General features: G+C 35.3%; 1 protein-coding gene across 1 annotated transcript; it reads right to left on the minus strand.

Annotated features, from left to right (window-relative positions):
* Positions 1–1,636: 1,636 nt before the first annotated feature.
* On the minus strand, positions 1,637–16,602 carry LOC133532906 (zinc finger protein 184-like). Its single transcript, XM_061871767.1, has 8 exons — positions 16,311–16,602; positions 13,149–13,275; positions 12,529–12,579; positions 11,029–11,052; positions 9,870–9,908; positions 8,437–8,490; positions 4,245–4,328; positions 1,637–3,645 (listed from the first exon to the last, which is right to left on the minus strand). The coding sequence occupies exons 1-8, from the start codon at positions 16,449–16,451 to the stop codon at positions 2,381–2,383; spliced, it is 1,785 nt and encodes a 594-aa protein (XP_061727751.1). The 5' UTR covers positions 16,452–16,602; the 3' UTR covers positions 1,637–2,380.
* Positions 16,603–20,734: the final 4,132 nt, after the last annotated feature.

A 20,734-nucleotide genomic window follows, 5' to 3' on the forward strand; every position in this document is an offset into this window, starting at 1 on the left:
TATTAGTTACTTGTGGAAATAAAAGTACAGTCAGCGATAAAATATGATGTACCAAAAATGAAATTTTTGCCAAAAACTTCTTAAAAATGTAGTCACGAAAAATTATTGTCCTATAGTAAATTTGAAATTCCCGCCTTTTTCTACTGACAAAGTTTGACCGACTATATTTAATAGTTATTAGTTAAATTTTGTATGTAGGTAATATTGATTTCAATGTAATACAAAAATGCAACTTACGAGTATATAATATAAAAAAAAAGAAATAATCATCGTATATGACGAAAAACTCAATTTATTAAATCTCAAATAGATATAGGAAGCGTGCATCAACTGTAGGAGGCAGCACAGGAGCCGTCAGATTTTTGGCGCGAGGCGTAAATATGATGTTTATTGTTCCGACGTAGCCCACAAGATGGCAGAACCTACTATGCACAAGAAAACACGTGACGTGTAAATGTACATGTTTATGGTTCCGATTCAAGTCACAAGATGGCAGACCCTCCAACGCGCACGGTCCCTATACCTTATTAATATTATAAAAAAGGTTGTTGAGTGTTGTGACAGTGGCACCGAGTTAGCGTGTAAATTGTAGCAATTTCTAGTGTTATATTCTAGTCATTTAAAATAAACATTTTTTTCATAAATGGGCCGGTTTTTGTTTTTAACTCCCAACGCATGTTATAATATATGTTTGACGCCAATGTGTCTGTCTGTGGCATCGTAGCTCTTAAACAGATGGACCGATTTCGATGCGGTTTTTTTTTACGTGAAAGCGAGTTTCCTTGCGGTAGTTCTTAGCTGTTTGACAGAAATCGATTCAGCTGTTTGAAGTGTATCAGCTCTTTTCCAAAATCCATTTTATGCCAAAAGTGCCTTTTATTTTTGGCATAATGCGTAGAGTTTTTTTTTAATTATCATTTAATAGTTATGTTGCCAATGTTTTTCCTCAGATTCCAATAAATTTGGTTAACATTATAAGTGTAACAACAATGTTCTAGCAACTTCCTCTGAGTTCCGAAAACGTATGATATTTTGGTAACAAAAATTACAAAAAACTTGTGATTTTGTATTCCGCCCAGGATGAGCTCTTCAAACCAGCTAAATTTTATTCAAATCAAACGAAAAAAATCGTCAAGAATCCGTCCAAATTCTCCTTTTGTACTAAATATCAAAGAATATTTTACAGTATATATGGTGCTACTTTTAGTACGGATGACTGCATGATCTACGTACGTACGTATGTATAGGTACTACGTCATCTGACACATGGATAAGCCCCATGGCACACATATAGGGAGCGTGCATGAACTATAGGAGGCAGCACAGGAGCCGTCAGATTTTCGGCGCGAGGCGTAAATGTGATGTTTTTTATTCCGATGGAGCCCACAAGATGGCAGAACCTACTATGCATAAGAAAACACTTGACGTGTAAATGTGCCCGTTTATGGTTCCGATTCAGACCACAAGATGGCAGACCCTCCAACGCGCACGGTCCCTATATGCATAAAGTTCAAACAGTTTTGACACTTCAGTGACACGGCGTCCGAGTGACAGCTTTTGTGTTTGACACGGCGTCGAAGAGGTCTATACTGATACTGATATGATAGTACTCGTTAGGGATGGAAAATAAAATAAATTATCAAATCACAATCACTTTTACTGCAGTCTTTAAATAATTACCTATACACATAAAATTTTTGTATCAATAATATAAAAAAAAACAACGATTCAGTATTATACAAAAAAATATAATAACAAAATAAAAAATAAACCTTTTCACAGTGATCTATTAAGTTGAGAAATGTGCTGTTCCGTTTTACCCTTTTATTGGCAAATAAAAAAAGTCGTGTGTTTAAGACTAATTTTTGACTTTATCATTGCGCATGATAAAGTAAAAAAAAGGTTTTAGAAAAAAGTACAAAAAGTGGGTGTAAAATTATGTATCTTATAGGATACATTGTCAAGAAAAGGGAAGGGACCTAACGGACGAATCGGTACTGACAAGTCGCTCTAAGGAACCTTTTCTGTAAAAATGACAAAAACTTATACCACTAGAGTAGTGATTTAACACATTAGTTTACTTGCAATAAATAATATACCATATTCCACTAAGATAAAGTTGAAAATCGTGTACGTAAGGTCAAGATTAAAAATATGGCCACAAATAATATTTTCTTAAAATGGCAGTTATTTTGAATGCTGATCTAGATAGCCTGCAAGGCGCCTAGAAGAATGTGAAGTTGGATTAACCCCCTTGTACATAAATAAATAAGCGAAATAAACAGATAGGCGGTCAACTATCATTTGTCTATCTTATAAGTATGAAAAATATAACTAAAATATTAGTGTATTTTCTCCTTTAACAAACTCAAATACCAATTCAAGGATAAGCTGCCTTCCTTTTCAAATTCTGAATGGTATAAGTATTAACAACACTATCGAAATGATCTTCCTGCTCAGTTTTCAAAGGTAATTTATGCACTTTCATAATATGTCCCCTAAGACTTTTCAACTGAATGTATCCTTTATCACACATTTGGCATTGGTGTGGTTTGATCCCGGTATGCCTCTGCAAATGTCTATTTAAGGCATTCTGCTCTGGGTATCTCTTTTCACACAAATGGCAAGGGTATGGCTTATTAGTATGCGCTAACATATGTTTCTCTATATTAGGTACAGTTCTTTTACATAATTCACACTTTTCTTTAATAACTGCCACCTTATGAGGATCGTGAAAGCGCTTATTATGTCTAACTAGCTGTATTTTTTGTTTGAAATCTTTACCACAAATTGGACATATATGTGGGCGGGCGCCGGTATGCTCAAAAACATGACGGTTTAAGGAGTATTTTCCAGCAAATTCCTTATTGCATAAATGGCATTTAAATGGCTTAGTACCTACATGTTTTCTATAATGAGAAGCATAGAGACCTCTAGTAGGGAATACTTTGGCACATGTCTTACATTTATAACCACTATTCGCGTGCTGTCTTTTGTGTACAGTTAATGCATCTCTTGAAATGAAAGCATTATTGCATATATCGCACTCGAATGGTCTCTCCCCAGTGTGTGACCTCTTATGTATCTTCAAATGTTTCATGGCGGAGAATTTTTTGTCGCATTCTTGACAGTTGAATAACCTTATCTTTTCATGAACTGTCAGAACATGATATCTCAAGTTTGTCTTATCATTGCAACCTACCCCACATTGCTCGCAAATTAATTTTCTAAAGGTACCGTCATGTTTCATCAAATGTATCTTTAGCACTTGTTTGTTGTGGAATTTTTTCATACATTTATCACATTGGTAGTAGATTTCTTTGGTGTGAACGGAGTTGATGTGCTCTAGTAGTGACGTTTTAGATCCGAGTTTTCTGCCGCAGTGCTCGCAGGGGAATGGTTTTAAGTCGTTGTGTTGCAAGCGGTTATGAACTTTGTACCTATTTTCGTTTTTAAAATATTCCGGACAGTACATACATTTGTATCCTTTTAAATGATCTATGTTAATATGTTGGTTGAGTTGGTCCAGGTTCTGGTAGTTGGCGCCACAGTTTTTGCAAGAGTAAAGCTCTCCTGCTTCCGTTTTCACGGTAACTACTAAGGATTCTTCTTCTTTGACTTTGGCCTTGGATTTTGATGATTTGCCTGTAAACATCATAAATATTAATTTTATACATTTTTTTATTGTGCACCGTATTTGCATTGAGTCTACTGCTATAGGCACATTCTTACACAAATTAACTAAGTCCCACGGTAAAACAACAAGGCTTGTGCTGTGGGTACTCAGACAACAATATAGGTACCTATATAATATGCAACCAATACAAATATACGATACACAAATAATCGTAAATAACGATACTGAGGTAATAATAGTATGTTTTATATTTACAACTGTTTCTGTCTTATAGGAACATGCATAAAAAAATACTTGTTGTTTTTCTTATTTTTTTTCGCAACTGTATTAAAAACTTCGTTCGATACACGTGCGGAAATGTCATTCTTAATGTAAAAGTAATGACATACTTTCCGCTCTAGCATCGTAATGTACTATTTTGTATTGAACATTTAAAAAAAAAGGAAAACCTAAACCTAGTTTTTTATTGTGTCAATAACATACTAAAATATCTTGGAGAATGTAAATAAATAAATAATAATAATAAATAAATAAATAAACATTTTCTCTCTTAACCTCGTCAGTATTAAGTTCTAAATAATAAAATACTATTATAGTTAGTAGCTACCTTTAACGGGCTTGTTTCTCTTCCTCGGCTTGACCTCTATCTTTGGTTTCACGTCTATTGTCAATTCTAAGTGATTGTGATCAGCTGGAATACAAAGTAAGTTCATAAACCATATATTTATTGGTAAACATCGGTTTTCATAGATTATACAATTGTATAAAGAGCGTATTACTATGTTTAGCCATTAGGCATACAAATGAGTCATATAGAAGCAAAGTCAGCAACATCCACAGGTAAATATCTACAAAAATTGAGCTTTAGGGTAAGTTGCTAAACTTCAATCTTTGTAAAAAAAATATCGTCCCATAGTAAATTTTAAATTCCCGCCTTTTTCTACTGACAAAGTTTGACCGACTATATTTAATAGTTATTAGTTAAATTTTGTAAGTGGGTACTATTGATTTCAATGTAATACAAAAATGCAACTTATATAATATAAAAAAAATGAAATAATCATCGTATATGACCAAAAACTCAAGTTATTAAATCTCAAATAGATATAGGAAGCGTGCATGAACTGTAGGAGGCAGCACAGGAGCCGTCAGATTTTTGGCGCGAGGCGTAAATGTGATGTTTATTGTTCCGACGTAGCCCACAAGATGGCAGAACCTACTATGCACAAGAAAATACGTGACGTGTAATTGTACATGTTTATGGTTCCGATTCAAGTCACAAGATGGCAGACCCTCCAACGCGCACGGTCCCTATACCTAGTTAACTGCATCACAGGTAAATATCTACAAAACCTTAGTTAACTGCATCACAGGTAAATATCTACAAAAATTGAGCTTTAGGGTAACTTCAATCTTTGTAGATGTGCACCTGTGGACATTGCTGAGTTTGCTTCTAGGTTCCTCAAATATTAGGTCCAGATGGGGCATGTATATTTACAAACTTGGTCAATAAAAACACGTTTTAGTAAAATATAAATTCCCGACACGATGTCAACTGCTAAAATATACAGTTACAAAAGGTGGTTTACTATTTCCATGAAATAAAACCAACCAATAGAACATTATTGCTGAGGCCGGGAAAGGGCAATTCGTGAATGAGTTTCGATTGAAGACGAATCCGTTCAGGCACGAGATCCTTAAAAAAATATAAAAGTTATATAGTCTTTGATTTTATTAAGCAGTATTCGCACGATCTTACACGTCACGACTATCCTATAGCTTGAAATGATGCTGACCGGGTCATGTAGAGGCAGCCCGCGGCTATATTAATTCGCTGCACGAAAAAAACAGTTATGTTAAATTTACAGATAATTTGTAAAATTTACAGAGATATGTGTTAAATTTACAGATTTCTCTGTAAATTTTGCAAATTTTCTGTAAATTTTACAAATTATCTGTAAATTTTACATAACTGTTTTTTCCGTGTGTTTGCGTTTGTCTTAGTTGAAGTTGTTTAAAAAAAAAAAACAATACAGTAATAAGTTCCTGTCCGCTAAAACACGACAATAATGATTTGTTTTCATTTTTTTTTAAATTTGAATTTGACCATAAATAATGAAGAACTTCCCGTACTTTTGCTACAATAAGCAGAACATTTCCAAGCTTATTGGAGAAAAACAATATTACTGTATTAATTCTACTCTTTGACAGTCGGCTGTCGACGTCATCGGAAAGTCTTGCCGAGGACGCCAACGACGGCCACAGCTTCGCCAATGCAATAGGGACTCACGCGGGACCCCGTAAAGTTCAATTTCGCTTAAATAATTGAAAATATTTTTACAAGACTTGATGTATACCTATTATGATAAAAGCTTTTAAAATTTTGAATAGAAATTATTTTATGCTCCTAATTTGTATAATAAACGAATAATCGAAAAAGTCAAACGAAGTGGCATAGCTGGTCATTATACATAAAACTATATTTACAGTACATATGGTGCTACTTTATAGCACAAGTGCGAAAATTAGCATATTACGTTACTGTGTCGAACATTTAATGGGCCATATGTACTGTAAAACGTTGTACGATACATGTGCGAATAGGTAATTCGCAACTCGTGTCGATTTAAAACACTCCCTTCGGTTGTGTTTTAATTTATCGCCACTCGTTTCGAATTTCCTATTTTTCGCACTTGTATCGTAATGTACTATTACAGTACATATGGGGCTACTTTATAGCACTAGTGCGAGAAGTAGCATATTACGTTACTGTGTCGAACATTTAAAGGGCCATATGTACTGTAAAACGTTGTACGATACATGTGCGAATAGGTAATTCGCAACTCGTGTCGATTTAAAACACTCCCTTCGGTCGTGTTTTAATTTATCGCCACTCGTTTCGAATTTCCTATTTTTCGCACTTGTATCGTAATGTACTAAAATGTATGTTTAATTAATGTCCATATCCAGAGAGGAAAATGGGGACTACGTTTGTATTGAGCAGCGGCCGGCCCGTTTCCTCTTAGCTCTTATAATAATAAAAAAAATCTAAAAAGTCAAACGAACGGGAATAGCTTTCATTAAAATTGAGGCTTGTTTCGGTTATATGTGTAAAATCATTTGTTGACAAGGGTTCTACAGCGACTAAACTAAACCAATAACTAGCTTAAACTTAGCAGTTATTTTAATTTACAATGTTAATGTTAGCTTGAATTACATAATACAATGACCTGTGATCAATAACAGTATGTGATAGCCACTCTGAAGTTTAAGTTTTAACATACCAAGGTTTCAATATACATACGTATGCAAAAGCGGCTATAGTTATTAATATTTACAATGTTGATGGAGGGTAGATTTAGTTTTTTCTGCCAACAAACCGTACTGCAATTTGGCAGATTAGTAGTTTAAGGCTTTTTGTAATCTTCTTTTGATTCAAATAAATAAAATAAAAAAATACATCAAATCGTGTAATAATATTTTCCATTATGTCAATAACCAGAGAGGAAAATGAGGACTACGTTTGTATGGAGAAGCGGTCGTGCACTAGCTTTTTGAATGTAACGAAATATCGGTAATTTTTCTATGAAATTCCATTTCGGGAGAAAACGTTTTCCACTTTGATTTTGATGTCGATCGCTTCAGCATTAGTACATTGTTCGCTCAATCCCTTGCTGTTATCAAATCCCATCTTAAAGACTATTATCTGTCCCTTCCTTAGTGTTTCTGTCCCCGTTACTGGTTATCACTTTTGGCAAGAATTATATAGTATTGTATATATGTAGGTATATAATTATGTAAGTAGTATGTATGTATATGTATTGTCTTACTGTTGTAGACTTCAATTTTAAGGGTACGAGTATTTTAGTTTTAATTTAGTTTCCTATTTAGTTTTTTTGCACCTCCTAATTAGTTAATTTAAGTTTCATTTCTCCACTACCTAAAGGTTGTCTGGAAGAGATAGCTCTGTAGTGATAAGGCCGCCTGTTGTTTACCTCTATCTTCATGTATTATATGTGTTTCCATGTACATTTTTTTTTTCAGAGGTTGTGCAATAAAGAGAATTTGTATTGTATTGTATTGTATTGTGATACATGTGTGCTAAGTTGGTAATTATACACGAGGCGATATTGTGCGCGCGAGCTGCAAGCGAGCGCGCAATAAGAAAGGCAATGTGTGTAATGACCATAGCACACGCATTTCATACGTTTTTCAACACACTTGCGAGGAAAAAATAAACTTTCATATTAATCAAATTTTAATTGTTAATTCGGTTAGTATGCAGTCTTGCATCTGTCCTACTGCCTGCCGCCCCTGGGGCGCCGGCTCCCGGCAGTCCACGTTGTAAAATCTACTCGACCAATTTAGGAAGGCTCCGTTTCCATACATATTATTAGAAATCAGTTACCTTCTTAACTCAGTCGGATAATATAATGAAAAAGCACGAGTGTTATAATATACTGAAAAAGCACGCGTGTTTAATATCTAGGATGATGATGATGATGAGCCAAAAATCGGTGGAATAAAAACGCCGTTTAGAACAAGTGTGTTGAAAAAAAAAATTTAGGTTTATAGGTTTCGCTTTAAAAAAAAAAATTTTTATTGTTTTGCAAATAAAAAAAAAAGGAAAACCTATAAACCTAGTTTTTCATTTTGTCAATAACATACTAAAAATCATGGAAATTGAAAAATGTTTAGAAGTGGAAAAACGTTTTCTCCCTTTGTATGGACGATCACGTGCTATACTTTCCTCTTAATATAGCAAATTACAGAAAAAAAAGCTTGTAAAAAATACTTACTATCTTTTTCTTTCTTAATATTTTTGACTGGCTTCTTGATAGTTGCGGCGAATTCTGCAAAAAAAAGTTAACCTTTTGAACGCCAAGAACACCTAAAGTCGTCGTTACTAGTCGTGCCCACCGCACCAAGGACACCTATAGGTGTCATGGCGGACGCTGTCAAAGTAACCTTCACGCTTTCGAGTAAGGTTTACGTTAGCTCGCTTGCGTCCGGGAGCTTGGCGTTTGAGTGATGTTTGTGTTTATGACATAAAGCGTTCAACGGGTTAAGAGAATGTTTTTGAAAATAAATCTTATTCTAAACTCTAGACTCTAGAGTCTAGAGCATTATAGAAAAGAACCAAATAGAATAAGTAGATAAGTTTTAACGTGTATTTTTATTAAAAATCACTTCTGAAAAATATGTAACAATTATAAATCATACACGATTATTTATATTCCTTTGCTTTCATAAGTAATAGGTATAAACAATTATTTTTAAAGCGGTTTTCAATCATTTTCAATAAAAAGACACGTCAAGATTGTTTACCTTTTTTTCTAATGCTAAAAAAACCGAGCAAGTGCGAGTTGGACTCGTGCACGAAGGGTTCTGTACCATTATTTATAAAAATGGCAATAAAAATATGTTTGTTGTATAGGAGCCCCACTTAAATATTTATTTTATTCTGTATTTAGTATTTGTTGTTATAGCGGCTACAGAAATACTTCATCTGTGAAAATTTCAACTGTCTAGCTATCACGGTTCATGAGATACAGCCTTGTGACAGACGGACGGACAGCGAAGTCTCAGTAATAGGGTCCCGTTTGACCCTTTAGGTACGGAACCCTAAAAACGAACTATAGCCCGAGCCTTTATTACTGCTCAAAAACGCACGGTTAACACGAGGAATTTCGTATATTGACCTGCCTGTCCCTAGTGTCAATGACCGGCATCAAGGGCTAGAGTTATACCAAGATAAGTCTGCAACGTTTTGTATAGCACACGCAGTGCAAGTGTTAATTATACGTCATAATACCTGCGAGCAACATTGGCTTCCAACACGTCGGAAGGGAGGAGCCTGAGCGATATCTTACCGAACAAATCATTCTGCCATTTTTTGCGGGGGGAAACGTGCACACAGTCGCACTTCTCACTCACTACATACAAAATCCAATCTGTAATGACGACACAAATGCATAGAAAATGACACACGACAAAGACAAATCTTGCACACCCCGATCTCTTTTTGTGTATGGACGAGTCACAACATGCACCGCCATGGGTACAGTTGTACCTATGCTTCGGGAGAGAGGAAATAGTATGAGAATGCCGTCTCCCTTCCCGGTGTTGCTCGAAGTTAATATGTCATAATGTCAGTTATACGTCATAATTTTATAGATCTTTGACGTTTAAAATAACATTTGCACTTTGAAGCAATTCTAGTTATACGCACCTGGATTTTTACTAACGTCTTTGACTTCAATATCATCACCTGTAATAAAAAATATTTATAAGTGGTTTAGGAAATTAGACAACACAATTGGCTACTTGACAGTTTTTTTGTAAATTATGTCAATAGATCTTGATTTTCCTGAGGATCAAATGTCTATATAGGACTCATGGCATTTAAGTAACACAAAGGTCAGAAATTAGAGTTCAAGTCTAACGCTCGCACTCGACGATTAAAACGCCTCTAACAAAATGATATTTGAGGGTTGGTCTCGGACTGTCTAGAACACAAAATAACTAGTGTAATATTTTGCCTATATCCCTTTTAGTCTACATCGCAAACGGTCTAGAACACAAAATGACTACAATTATTTAGACCTTTATTTATCTACGTATTGTCGATTCACCTTTACGTTAGCGATGTCGACGGAGCCCTGCTACCGCGGGGCTCCTATTTCTGTGCGGTTTGGCCTTCGGAGATTAAAAGATAACTAACTAACCTAACCTACCTATAAGTGGTCATTTTGTGTTCTAGACCGTTTGCGATGTAGACTAAAAGAGATATAGGCAAAATATTACACTAGTAATTTTGCGTTCTAGACGGTCCGAGACCAAAGCATATTTGGGGGAGCCTTGTATTTTTTTATAATCTCAATAAATATTTTTAAATTCCACTTTTTTTTATAATGGATGGCTCATTTTCTATCGATTTAACAAAATTTTGTTATAATATTCCACATGTGTCAAGTACCCAATTACCTTAAGTGTAAAAGGCTTAGTGTCAGAAGAAATGACATTGTCATGATATAAACATAATTAAAATAATTTACGTTATAGTATGGATCGTGTCATTCATGATGACGCGTGCCTTGACTCGTATTGTCATGTTACTAAAGGTTAGATTTGACAAATCTGCGCGTCATCGTGAATGACACGAACTATAGTACAACTACAATGCAGATTTTCACTTTGTTCCTTGTCAAAATGTTATTGTATGGAGGCGGCCTTGTGAAACAGGTGGTTATAGGTAAAGAACAGTGTTTTTCAGGCAACTAGACACAGTAACGGTTTTTTAGATGATAACCTATATTCGACATTCTCTTAGAGATAAGATAATAATAATCTTCTAAATTCTACGTGAATTTAAATATAAAATTACTTACCAAATTCATTGTTATCAAAGTCATCTGAAACAAACATTAGGAATTATATTAGCACAAACTTTGTTACCATTGTTTTAATATACTATTACTCATTATACACTTTGTGATATTATAACAAAGTATATAATAGGACTTTATGTGACTGCTACATAATGAAAGGCATTAAAATATAGGAGTGTGGGTTTAAATTAAGCTAACGAAGTAATTTCCTAAAAGGACCACACAAGTGTTTTGGGAATAAATTAATTTTGACATATTTTTCCTAAGCTTATGATAGGTATGGTCAGCTGCAGAGGTTGAGAGCTCAACGAGGGGGGGAGGGGGTTAGGGTCGGCAACGCGCATTTAACTCCTCTGGAGTTGCAGGCGTACATAGGCTACGGAGACTGCTTACCATCAGGCGGGCCGTATGCTTGTTTGCCACCGACGTACTTAGTATAAAAAAAAAATACCCCCTGCATATAAAATTTATATGCCATGGGCAGGAGGGTACCATTTTTCTGCAGCTGACTGTACATGTCCACTTTTGAACTTTTTTCATTGCTATTAAAACAGCATACAGTGTGGAAAAATGAATGGGCCCTGGAGGGAAAGTGCCTTCAAATCTTACGTTAGCTCATTGTGGTGTACAGATGGTACAGTCAGCGTCAAATACTATGTAGCAGTCAAAGTGGCCAAATAGTTCGGTACACCATACTAAATATATGGTGTACCGAACTATTTGGCTACTTTGGTTGCTACAAAGTATTTGACGCTGACTGTACGAGCTCTACGTCATGGTGACGTCACTGACAGTTCCAGTCAGGCGATGTTAGACCGGCTAGCAGAGCGTTCGTATCGCGTAATGTTTGTTGGCGAACCGTCGGAAATACATTATATCGTATGATTTACTGGGGTAAATACAGTACATTATACTCATTTTGCTTAAACATAACATTCTATGTTTAAAAAAAAAAACAAATCAGCATTAAAAAAAGTTGTCTCGTCCGGGAAAGGAACCTGCTTAAAAAAAAACGAATTTTTTTTTAAGCAGGTTCCTTTCCCTATTTCATTCCACTAGTCGATATAGTTAATGTTAAAATTTGTCAAGAAACATTACGTCTTACACTCGTCTGTAGTAAAAATAACCATAAAATCGAATATTTTTAGACAAGCGAATTGTAAAAATACTTTAAATGCAGGTTTGTTTCTTTTTAAAAATAAAATAATGTTTAAGTAAAATGAGCTTACTTTTAAAGTACTTCCCCTCCAGGGCTCATAAATTTTTTCCACCGTTCCAACACGAAGAATTGAGGCGTCAAATCTGGCAGCTGAAGTAGATATCAATGAAAATATCAAACACTTTACACGTCACAGTATTTTATATACTATACCCAAAAAGGGTAGTCTTAGTGACTATGTAACTATTATTTTAACATCTTGTTTGACATGGTAAACAATAAACAAATTCTTTTTTTTTCTTGGTATATGACAAAATTAAATCCAGCACTTGTTCACTTACCTAAATATTCTGGTTCAGTCTTTATATCATAGTTTGTTTGTGACAACTCATCTGAAAGTAAAAATTTCAAATTTATAAAGAAAATATTTGAATAATATCTTTATTTACAGAGGTATTTATTACTATAACTAGCGTATATCTAGAATACGCCCTTGAGGCATCGTACCAAGGCTGCTGGTGGTATTGCCTCGTTGTATCGCAATGCTGATACGTTGTATCGCAATGCTGATACGTTGTATCGCAATGCTGATACGTTGTGCAAAGAAGCTGTCAGCTCTTCGGTCACCAGCTATGTCAACCAGACGCTTCCAGGTGTTTCAGCCAAGGGCCAAAACAAGGATTTTGTAAAAATTGTGCAAGTGTCCAAAAAGTACATCAATATAGATTCTAGTATAATAATGAGACCTAGGCCCATAGTCAGACTAAGATAGCTCTCCATGGCTTTGCAATGACAAAGTGTGGAAATGTCATTATAAATGTCAAATTTCTATAAAAAAATAATAATGTTCATAATGAATTACTGACACTGTCACACTTTGTGCTGTTTAAGTTGCTGCAAAGCTACCTTGGACAGTCTCCATCTTTTTTTAAGGATAGCAAAATAGCACTTTACTACTTACTTTTACAATATTCTTCAAACTTTGTCTCGCATTCCAGTACTTTTGTCTTAAAGTGGGTAGCATTGCGAAGCTGCAGGATGCATGAGTCGCAGATGGAGTAGCTTGCATTGACGGACGGAGGCTTAATCTGGAAATTTATAATTGTGTTTGTTTAATTTAATATTATCTATTGCAGAAGACACATGTCAAAAATAATCATTTTTTGTCTAAATCAATGGGTTTTATGGATCATGTAAGGTCATTGTACTAGTTTCTGTCCACTTGACGGAGCTGAATATTAGCCTATCTTGCTGCACAAATTTGGACCTACTGCAATCCTGAATGTCTAAACAATAGATCTATCTACAAAAAAATTATCTCTCAGAAGGAGCAAATAAATAATAAAATATATTTATTCCTATTCCGACAAGTGGACGAAAACTAGAGCTGGACAGAAACTAGCGCAATGATAGGGTCGATACATACAAATACATACATACTTGCGGAGGTCATATTACTAAAACTAAACACTAGTCAAGAAAATTTAGCCTCGAAAGTAGTCACTGCAAAAAGTAATAACTCCTCAAGATCCTTTTGTATCGAGCCTACAGATCCGAACGAAGTTCAAAGTCTTATACTTAGATTAGACCTTAACAGTGCCTCTGGTCAAGATGGTATAAGTAATAGACTTTTAAGATCTATTAGTGATGTTATATCTTCTCCACTTTCGGCTATTTTTAACCTTAGTTTCTCGTCGGGTTCATTTCCTCAAGATTGGAAGACCGCTGCCGTAGTTCCAATACACAAAGGTGGGCCTACTAATACACCAAACAACTACCGGCCGATCTCACTCCTTGGAGCTTATTCTAAACTACTTGAACGGCTAGTACACAAGCGTCTTGTCCAATTCCTGGAAAAAAATCAGCTCCTGTCTGACCGTCAATTTGGCTTTCGCCAAGGAAAGTCTACGGATGAGGCTGTAAAAAAATTAACAGATCTTGTCGTTTCAAATCTTGATGAAGGCAAAGAATGCATTGGTGTTTTCCTCGATTTGGCAAAAGCCTTTGACACGGTGTCGATTCCCATCCTGCTCAGAAAACTGGAGGCTTTTGGAATCCGTGGAAAATCGTTGGATTGGTTTTCTAGCTATCTTACGAGTAGAAGCCAGCATATTAAAATAGGAAACGTCACTAGTGCTGCGAAGCCTGTGATATTCGGCGTACCACAAGGCAGCATACTTGGTCCTACGTTATTCATTGCATATATCAACGGCATCATGTCGCTAGACCTTAAAAATAGTGAAGTTTTATGTTACGCCGATGACACAGCCATAGTGTTTCATGGTGACTCATGGCGGGACGCCTATGATGTGGCTACAGCAGGGTTACAACGACTATCCACTTGGCTAAACCAGAATCTTTTAACCCTTAACACTGACAAATCAAAATTTATCGGATTTCATAAAACAGCAGCATCATGTCCTCCACCTGCCTTTTCTTGTCTTAAAATCCACAGTCACATTTGCATAACACCGCCTACCTCTGCGTGCTCCTGTGACGGTATAAATAGAACCAGTTCACTCAGATACTTAGGCGTTATAGTCGACGAGAACCTTAACTTTAAAAAACATATTTCAGCGACGTCTGGTAGGGTTCGCAAACTTATATACACTATGAAACTTTTACGGGAGGTTGCGGATACTCACCTGCTTAGAGTTGTATATTTGGCTCTGTGTCAGTCTATTTTAAGTTATTGTATACTCGCTTGGGGTGGTTCTGCTAAATCAACTTTAATCACTTTAGAGCGAGCACAAAGAGCAGTTCTGAAAGTCTCCCTAGGACTCCCCCGACGGTATTCTACTTCTGAACTTTTTATTAAAGCGCACGTCTTAAGTGTTCGTAGATTGTTTTTACTGCGTGCTTCCCTTTACGTACACAATATGGTCAGTCGTCAGCCTAATCTACAAGACATGATACTAAAAAGAGTCTACAAAATTCCCAAGCCCCCTGTTAAAACTGCTTTTGCTATGAGATTCTCGGCTTATCTCTTTCCGCATTTATACAATAAATTAGTAAAAATCTGCGACATAAGGCACTGTAACTTAACTGAAGCAAAAAGGCATATCCAATCCCTACTACTTTCTTGGAACTATGATGAGTCAGAGGATATTTTTAAATGACTGTAGTAGACGACAATATTCAATTGCGTCTGCTTCCGAAAGATGAATAACTTCTACAGCTACTTTTCTTTTATTTTGTTTTCTCTTACATTTCGTAGTTACACACACGCACATATTCATACATACATACTCACATATATACACACATACCCTCACATAAACACTTTCACTTACATACAACTTACTGAGACCTTTTTAACTGTTTTTGTGTTAGTCAGTAGTCTTCTGTGTTAGTTAGCAGTAGTAGTTAGTCATATAATAAATAAAAAAACTTATTTAATTTAGCTTTAACAATAATGTATTCTGTTAAAATGAGAACCGCACCATTTCGATACTTCTCTGAGATTCCCACGTGACAGGCTGAGCCTAGTGTGGGGATCAATGTACTGCTGGTCTTGTAATGCCAAATTCTTGAAATAAATATTATTCTTATTCTTATTCTTAAATAGACTATCAATGGAACTAAATAGATACATAAGGATTGAATTGAATTTGCCGAGTTAACATTCTTAGTATTACTTCAAAATCATAATTTCGTGAACTTATTTATCTTATATTATTTATATATATATATAAGACCATAATTATGATAATTTTGAACCTTGTCTGCAGTTGTTTGCTAAATATTTGATTTTAACCAAATATACAAAATTCTGAATCACACACATGTCATATTATTTATTTTATACGTTTGAAATCTAAATCAGGCAACAAGGTTTATATTACAATTACCTTATACTTATACCTTACAGACTTACATATACATATATGCATATTATAAGCTTAAAAACTCAACACTATTTAGACGAGAAAACGCTTATTTAGCTTATGTTGCACTGTGTCTCTTGTACAATCGAAACAAAATACATATCTTAGTTTTTTTTTACTTAAAACCATTTTTGATACTTTGCCAAGATTTGCAGCTCGTCGCATTGACGCAATATCCCGCATAACTTAAGTAATTCACCTAACTAAGTAGTGTTTGCTCATTATTAAGTACTTACTGCGACTCCCAAGGTCTCAAGTAACATGTTAAGATAATTTTCAGGCCCATTATCGAAAACATATACTGATCGTAAATCTTTGAAATCACCGTCTGCATGACAACATCGACAAAGTGCATCTAAACTCCATATTTCCGTCATTTTTAAGACAAAGAGAAGCCAGTTAAAATTTGGATAAAAACACTGTATGAATCGGATATTTTTACTAATTTTACAACAATCCCGACTCACTAGTTTGTTGACAGCGTATATGACAATTATGACAGTTGTTTGACGTTTCGTACTTTTAAAAATTGTCTCTATCAGCGCTGATGGATACTTAGATTTTTGCCTTATAAAAATATTTACTGGGATCCATACACAAAATAGGGAACCCAACACGTGTATTGGATACTTTATTTTACGGAAACTATTTACTTCGTAGTTTGTTGCTGCAGGTGTATAGCTGCGTCGTTTTCGATTGTTTTTCAAATTATTTTACCTAATAAAAAGCCTATACGATAACAATGTACAAAAGAATATCATTACAACTTTTGCATTTATATTTTTTCAGGAGTTTAAAGGCAAAGGCGATGTTATATTGTAAATTCATAATTTTACTTAATAGCGAGAGTTCTGAGAATCTTTTATTCGGAATACGTAGGGAAGTAATGGAGACGACCCCATCGCTAATTGGTTCATCGGTGTAACGCAATCGGTTAACGCAACGCAACTCGTGAGTCGTGACTAGTTGTTAGGGTTTAGCAACTCAACGTACTCAAACGCTCCTGGTGGAGCACAAACGGCCTATCGCGGACACCGAGGTTAGCAAATTGCGAGCGTCTTTTTTTGTCACTCTAATTACGCCTTAATAGGGTTGTTTCCATCTACAAATCTTAGGGCAGAATTGAATCCCAATAAATTCTTTTCGATTATAAGAACATGTTAAACTACTTTTAGGGGACCTGTAATGACCATATTTTTGTAAATATTGAATTTAAAATATCTTTTGGCACACGTCACGTGACCAAACTCGAAACGTCATCGAAGATTGTGATGACGTCACAACTCTCGGATTGACACTGTTGACAGTTAGGCGATAAACAACAAATGACAAATGTCAGTTGACAGTTCGTATCTTCTACGTGTGTATGTAGTTATGTGTCAAACCGTAAATTGTGACGTCACACAATTTTCAAAGAGCGTTTTGGGCGCGAAAGCATCTGTCAAAATATATTTTGTTAATCTAACATATTTAAAGCCGTTTTCAGTATAAAAGTTCAATTTTAGGGCAACTTTTAGTTAATATAGAACGTAATACAAGCGTTTCAAAAATTTGGAAACAACCCTATTGGAGTAAAAGAGAAAGATGAATTTGCGATCTTCGGTATTCGCGGTAGACCCTCTGTTATGATTTCATGGTTGAATCTTGCTGTGCTGAATTTTGAGCATGATCGAAAGGTGGTCTACTGTTTGTATGGTGTTTCCGTCACAGGAGCATTTTATTATACCGCAATGTAACGAAACGCGAGGTATTTCTCCCTTACAAGCTGGATCAAAGCGGGCTGCATTTATGAGGCTGCAGAATGCTTTTTGAGGGTAGTTTTTCTATTCACGTTATTGAAATAAGGCAACTCTAGGCGGGAACAATTTTTCGCCAATAAGGTGGCGTGGACGCAAACGCCAATTTGTGACGCTAGTATTCGCGTTTGGGGGTATTTTTATAATTTAGAGCGCAAATATATATTATCACCATTAAACCTAAAATCGATCGATTTGATCATCCCGTCTAGACTGGCCTATAGTTAGGGTTGTCATACGTCCCGTATACGTATAACCTCAAGCTTAAACTAGACGTAGGTTTTAGTGTTAGTGCTATAAAACAATGGGGAAGGCAGCTGAAAGCTAATTGTAGATGGCGCCACTAGAGTTTGAGACAACTTGACCAATTCGGTGTATGAAATTTATAACTTAAAAAAATATTTGTATTTAATAAACCGATGTTTTATAAAACTTCATAATTAAACTCTCTGTATAAGTATTAAACTTTGTATCTGAAGCCGAGAAACTGTCGGATAAAGTTTCAAAGCCATTCAAATAAAAAGTTTTATTTTGACACTCCTGTAGGATATTTTCATGCACGTAATAAAATGTATCCTCATGAAAAATATGGACGTCTGACTGTAACACAGTTAAAAGCACTTTTACGGAAGGTTGGCTATGTACTGTTTTCACTCGAAAATATTATGCTTAAAAATAACTTAAAATATCAAGGAAAATGTACAATATCAACAATTAATATTTTACGACCAGAATAATAATTTTCAATTGAATCCAGCATTAAATGTCGATTATAAGGCACCAACAAAATTCGCCTGTGATATAAATTATGATAATTCAGTTATTCAAAGAAAAAACGCCGGGCCCTGAGGCCGGGCCAAACTAATGTCATGTCACAAACTCTAGTGGCGCCACCCAGTAGCAAAGTTTGGCAGCCGCCTTCCCCATTCTGAAAGATTTTTTTAGTTTAGTCTTCACTGCCAGTAGAGCATAATTAATTTAAGATTTTTTTCGAGCGGCAATGTATTTCGTACTCGTACATTATGATTAATGGGCGGACGATGGATGCAATATGGCGAAGAAAGCATAAGGTGGATAAGACATTTATTAAATTTCGAGTAATATTTATGTATAAAAGTATGTAAACGAAACTTGGTGACATATTAAGAGCCTTTATTCCTTGGAGCGTTCTCCGATTTCACGAAATAACGCTCGATAGATGGCGTTGGCGCTCGGTACGCGAGCGCCGGCAACGCGACGCGCGTTTCAATGCAGACAAGAATAATCTTGATAGTTTTCAATATATTTTTAAGCAACATTAACTTTAGTGTTATACTATATGGGCACTCTTTATTTTATTTTATATGCACAGTAGTAGTGTCCAGAGTGTACTATATTATGATCACTTGTGACAGTTGTGACGTCGCGTTATTAATGAGAGGTTAAAGTAATAATACTTTGCTTGCTGAATTATTTTGTATGAAAAAATAAAAGTCGTCAATTTTTTATAAAACCTATGAAAATGTGTTAATTACAGCCTATGAAAATGTGTAAACTAACTGCCCTTTTTTTTAATAAATATTATAGGACATTATTACACAAATTGACTAAGTCCCACAGTAAGCTCAATAAGGCTTGTGTTGAGGGTACTTAGACAACGATATATATAATATATAAATATTTATAAATACTTAAATACATAGAAAACACCCATGACTCAGGAACAAATATCCATGCTCATCACACGAATAAATGCCCTTACCAGGATTTGAACCCGGGACCATCAGCTTCGTAGGCAGGGTCACTACCCACTAGGCCAAACCGGTCGTCAGAACCAAACCTTTGATTATATGGTCGTATCAAAAGTACACGCTGTATACGGGACTGTCACCGTATTGAAGGGTCGTGTCCCGTATTTGTTCCTGTCCCGTGTTTGTCCCATATATGGCAACCCTACCTATAGTAAACTTACTTCAAAATATAATTTAATCACGTTCATGTTCGATACAAATTTTAAACAAGGCTTAAGTAGTACAGTCAGCATCGATAGTAGCGGATAAAAAAACTCTACTCTTGGAGTTCAAAAGTATTTGATGTCTCAGTATAATTGTTTTACATATGTTACGGATATACCTATATTTTTTTTAAATACTTTTGACTCGTAGTCTAAGGGCTTCTCTGCTAGGAGGGATCAAAGAGGCACTTTTCTTTTCAAGGACACTATTTTTTACTTTTTTACATACTAGTGTTTTACTATATTTACTTGGTTTTTTTTAACATTGTTCTCGTCCTACTTTATGTGTGTGCAAATGTGTAATGCTGTTATATGTTCTTATTCGGTTCTTTCGCCTTTTGGTGTTTGTTTCTCTCTCATTTTCTCAAGATTCGGCTGGATGAGATCCCTTTTAGGAATAAGTTCGCCTTTGTATACTTACATCTTTTACTTTGTTTTGTCTATTTTGTGTAAACTTGTTTATGTGTAATAAAGTGACATAAAGTGAAATACCTACATCTTTTGAAACAATTTCCAAAATTATTTCCACCTTAGGGCGCCACACGAGCGAAAAGTTAATTCGCAAATCACGTCGTTTTCCTACTTTTCGCACTTGCATCGTAATGTAGGTTCTATTTAATCTTTAACCAACTTCTAAAAAATTTGTTTAAGATTAGAATAGGAATCGATGAAAATACGTATATGCAACCTTAATGCATATCGTGATATCTTCTTCTAATTCCAAAACCAGTAATCTTTAACGTAAGCGATTAAGACCTATATTTACTTACGTCAAAAGTACAGCGGGAGCGATTACAATAATTAAATACACGTCTGCCACGCGGTTTAACACTTTACTGTGTTGTTAATAGGGAAGAAAAGTTGTTTATTA

Source organism: Cydia pomonella, chromosome 28 (genome assembly GCF_033807575.1).
Source record: "Cydia pomonella isolate Wapato2018A chromosome 28, ilCydPomo1, whole genome shotgun sequence".
NCBI lineage: Eukaryota > Metazoa > Arthropoda > Insecta > Lepidoptera > Tortricidae > Cydia > Cydia pomonella.

Excerpts from the sequence above, each read along its gene's own strand:
- LOC133532906 (XM_061871767.1), bottom strand. The coding sequence starts at position 16,451 with ATGACGGAAATATGGAGTTTAGATGCACTTTGTCGATGTTGTCATGCA. Across the intron at positions 12,580-13,148 it reads GTTTGAAGAATATTGTAAAA|ATGAGTTGTCACAAACAAAC; the intron begins GTAAGTAGTAAA and ends TTTTACTTTCAG. Across the intron at positions 9,909-11,028 it reads CTTTGATAACAATGAATTTG|GTGATGATATTGAAGTCAAA; the intron begins GTAAGTAATTTT and ends TTTTTATTACAG.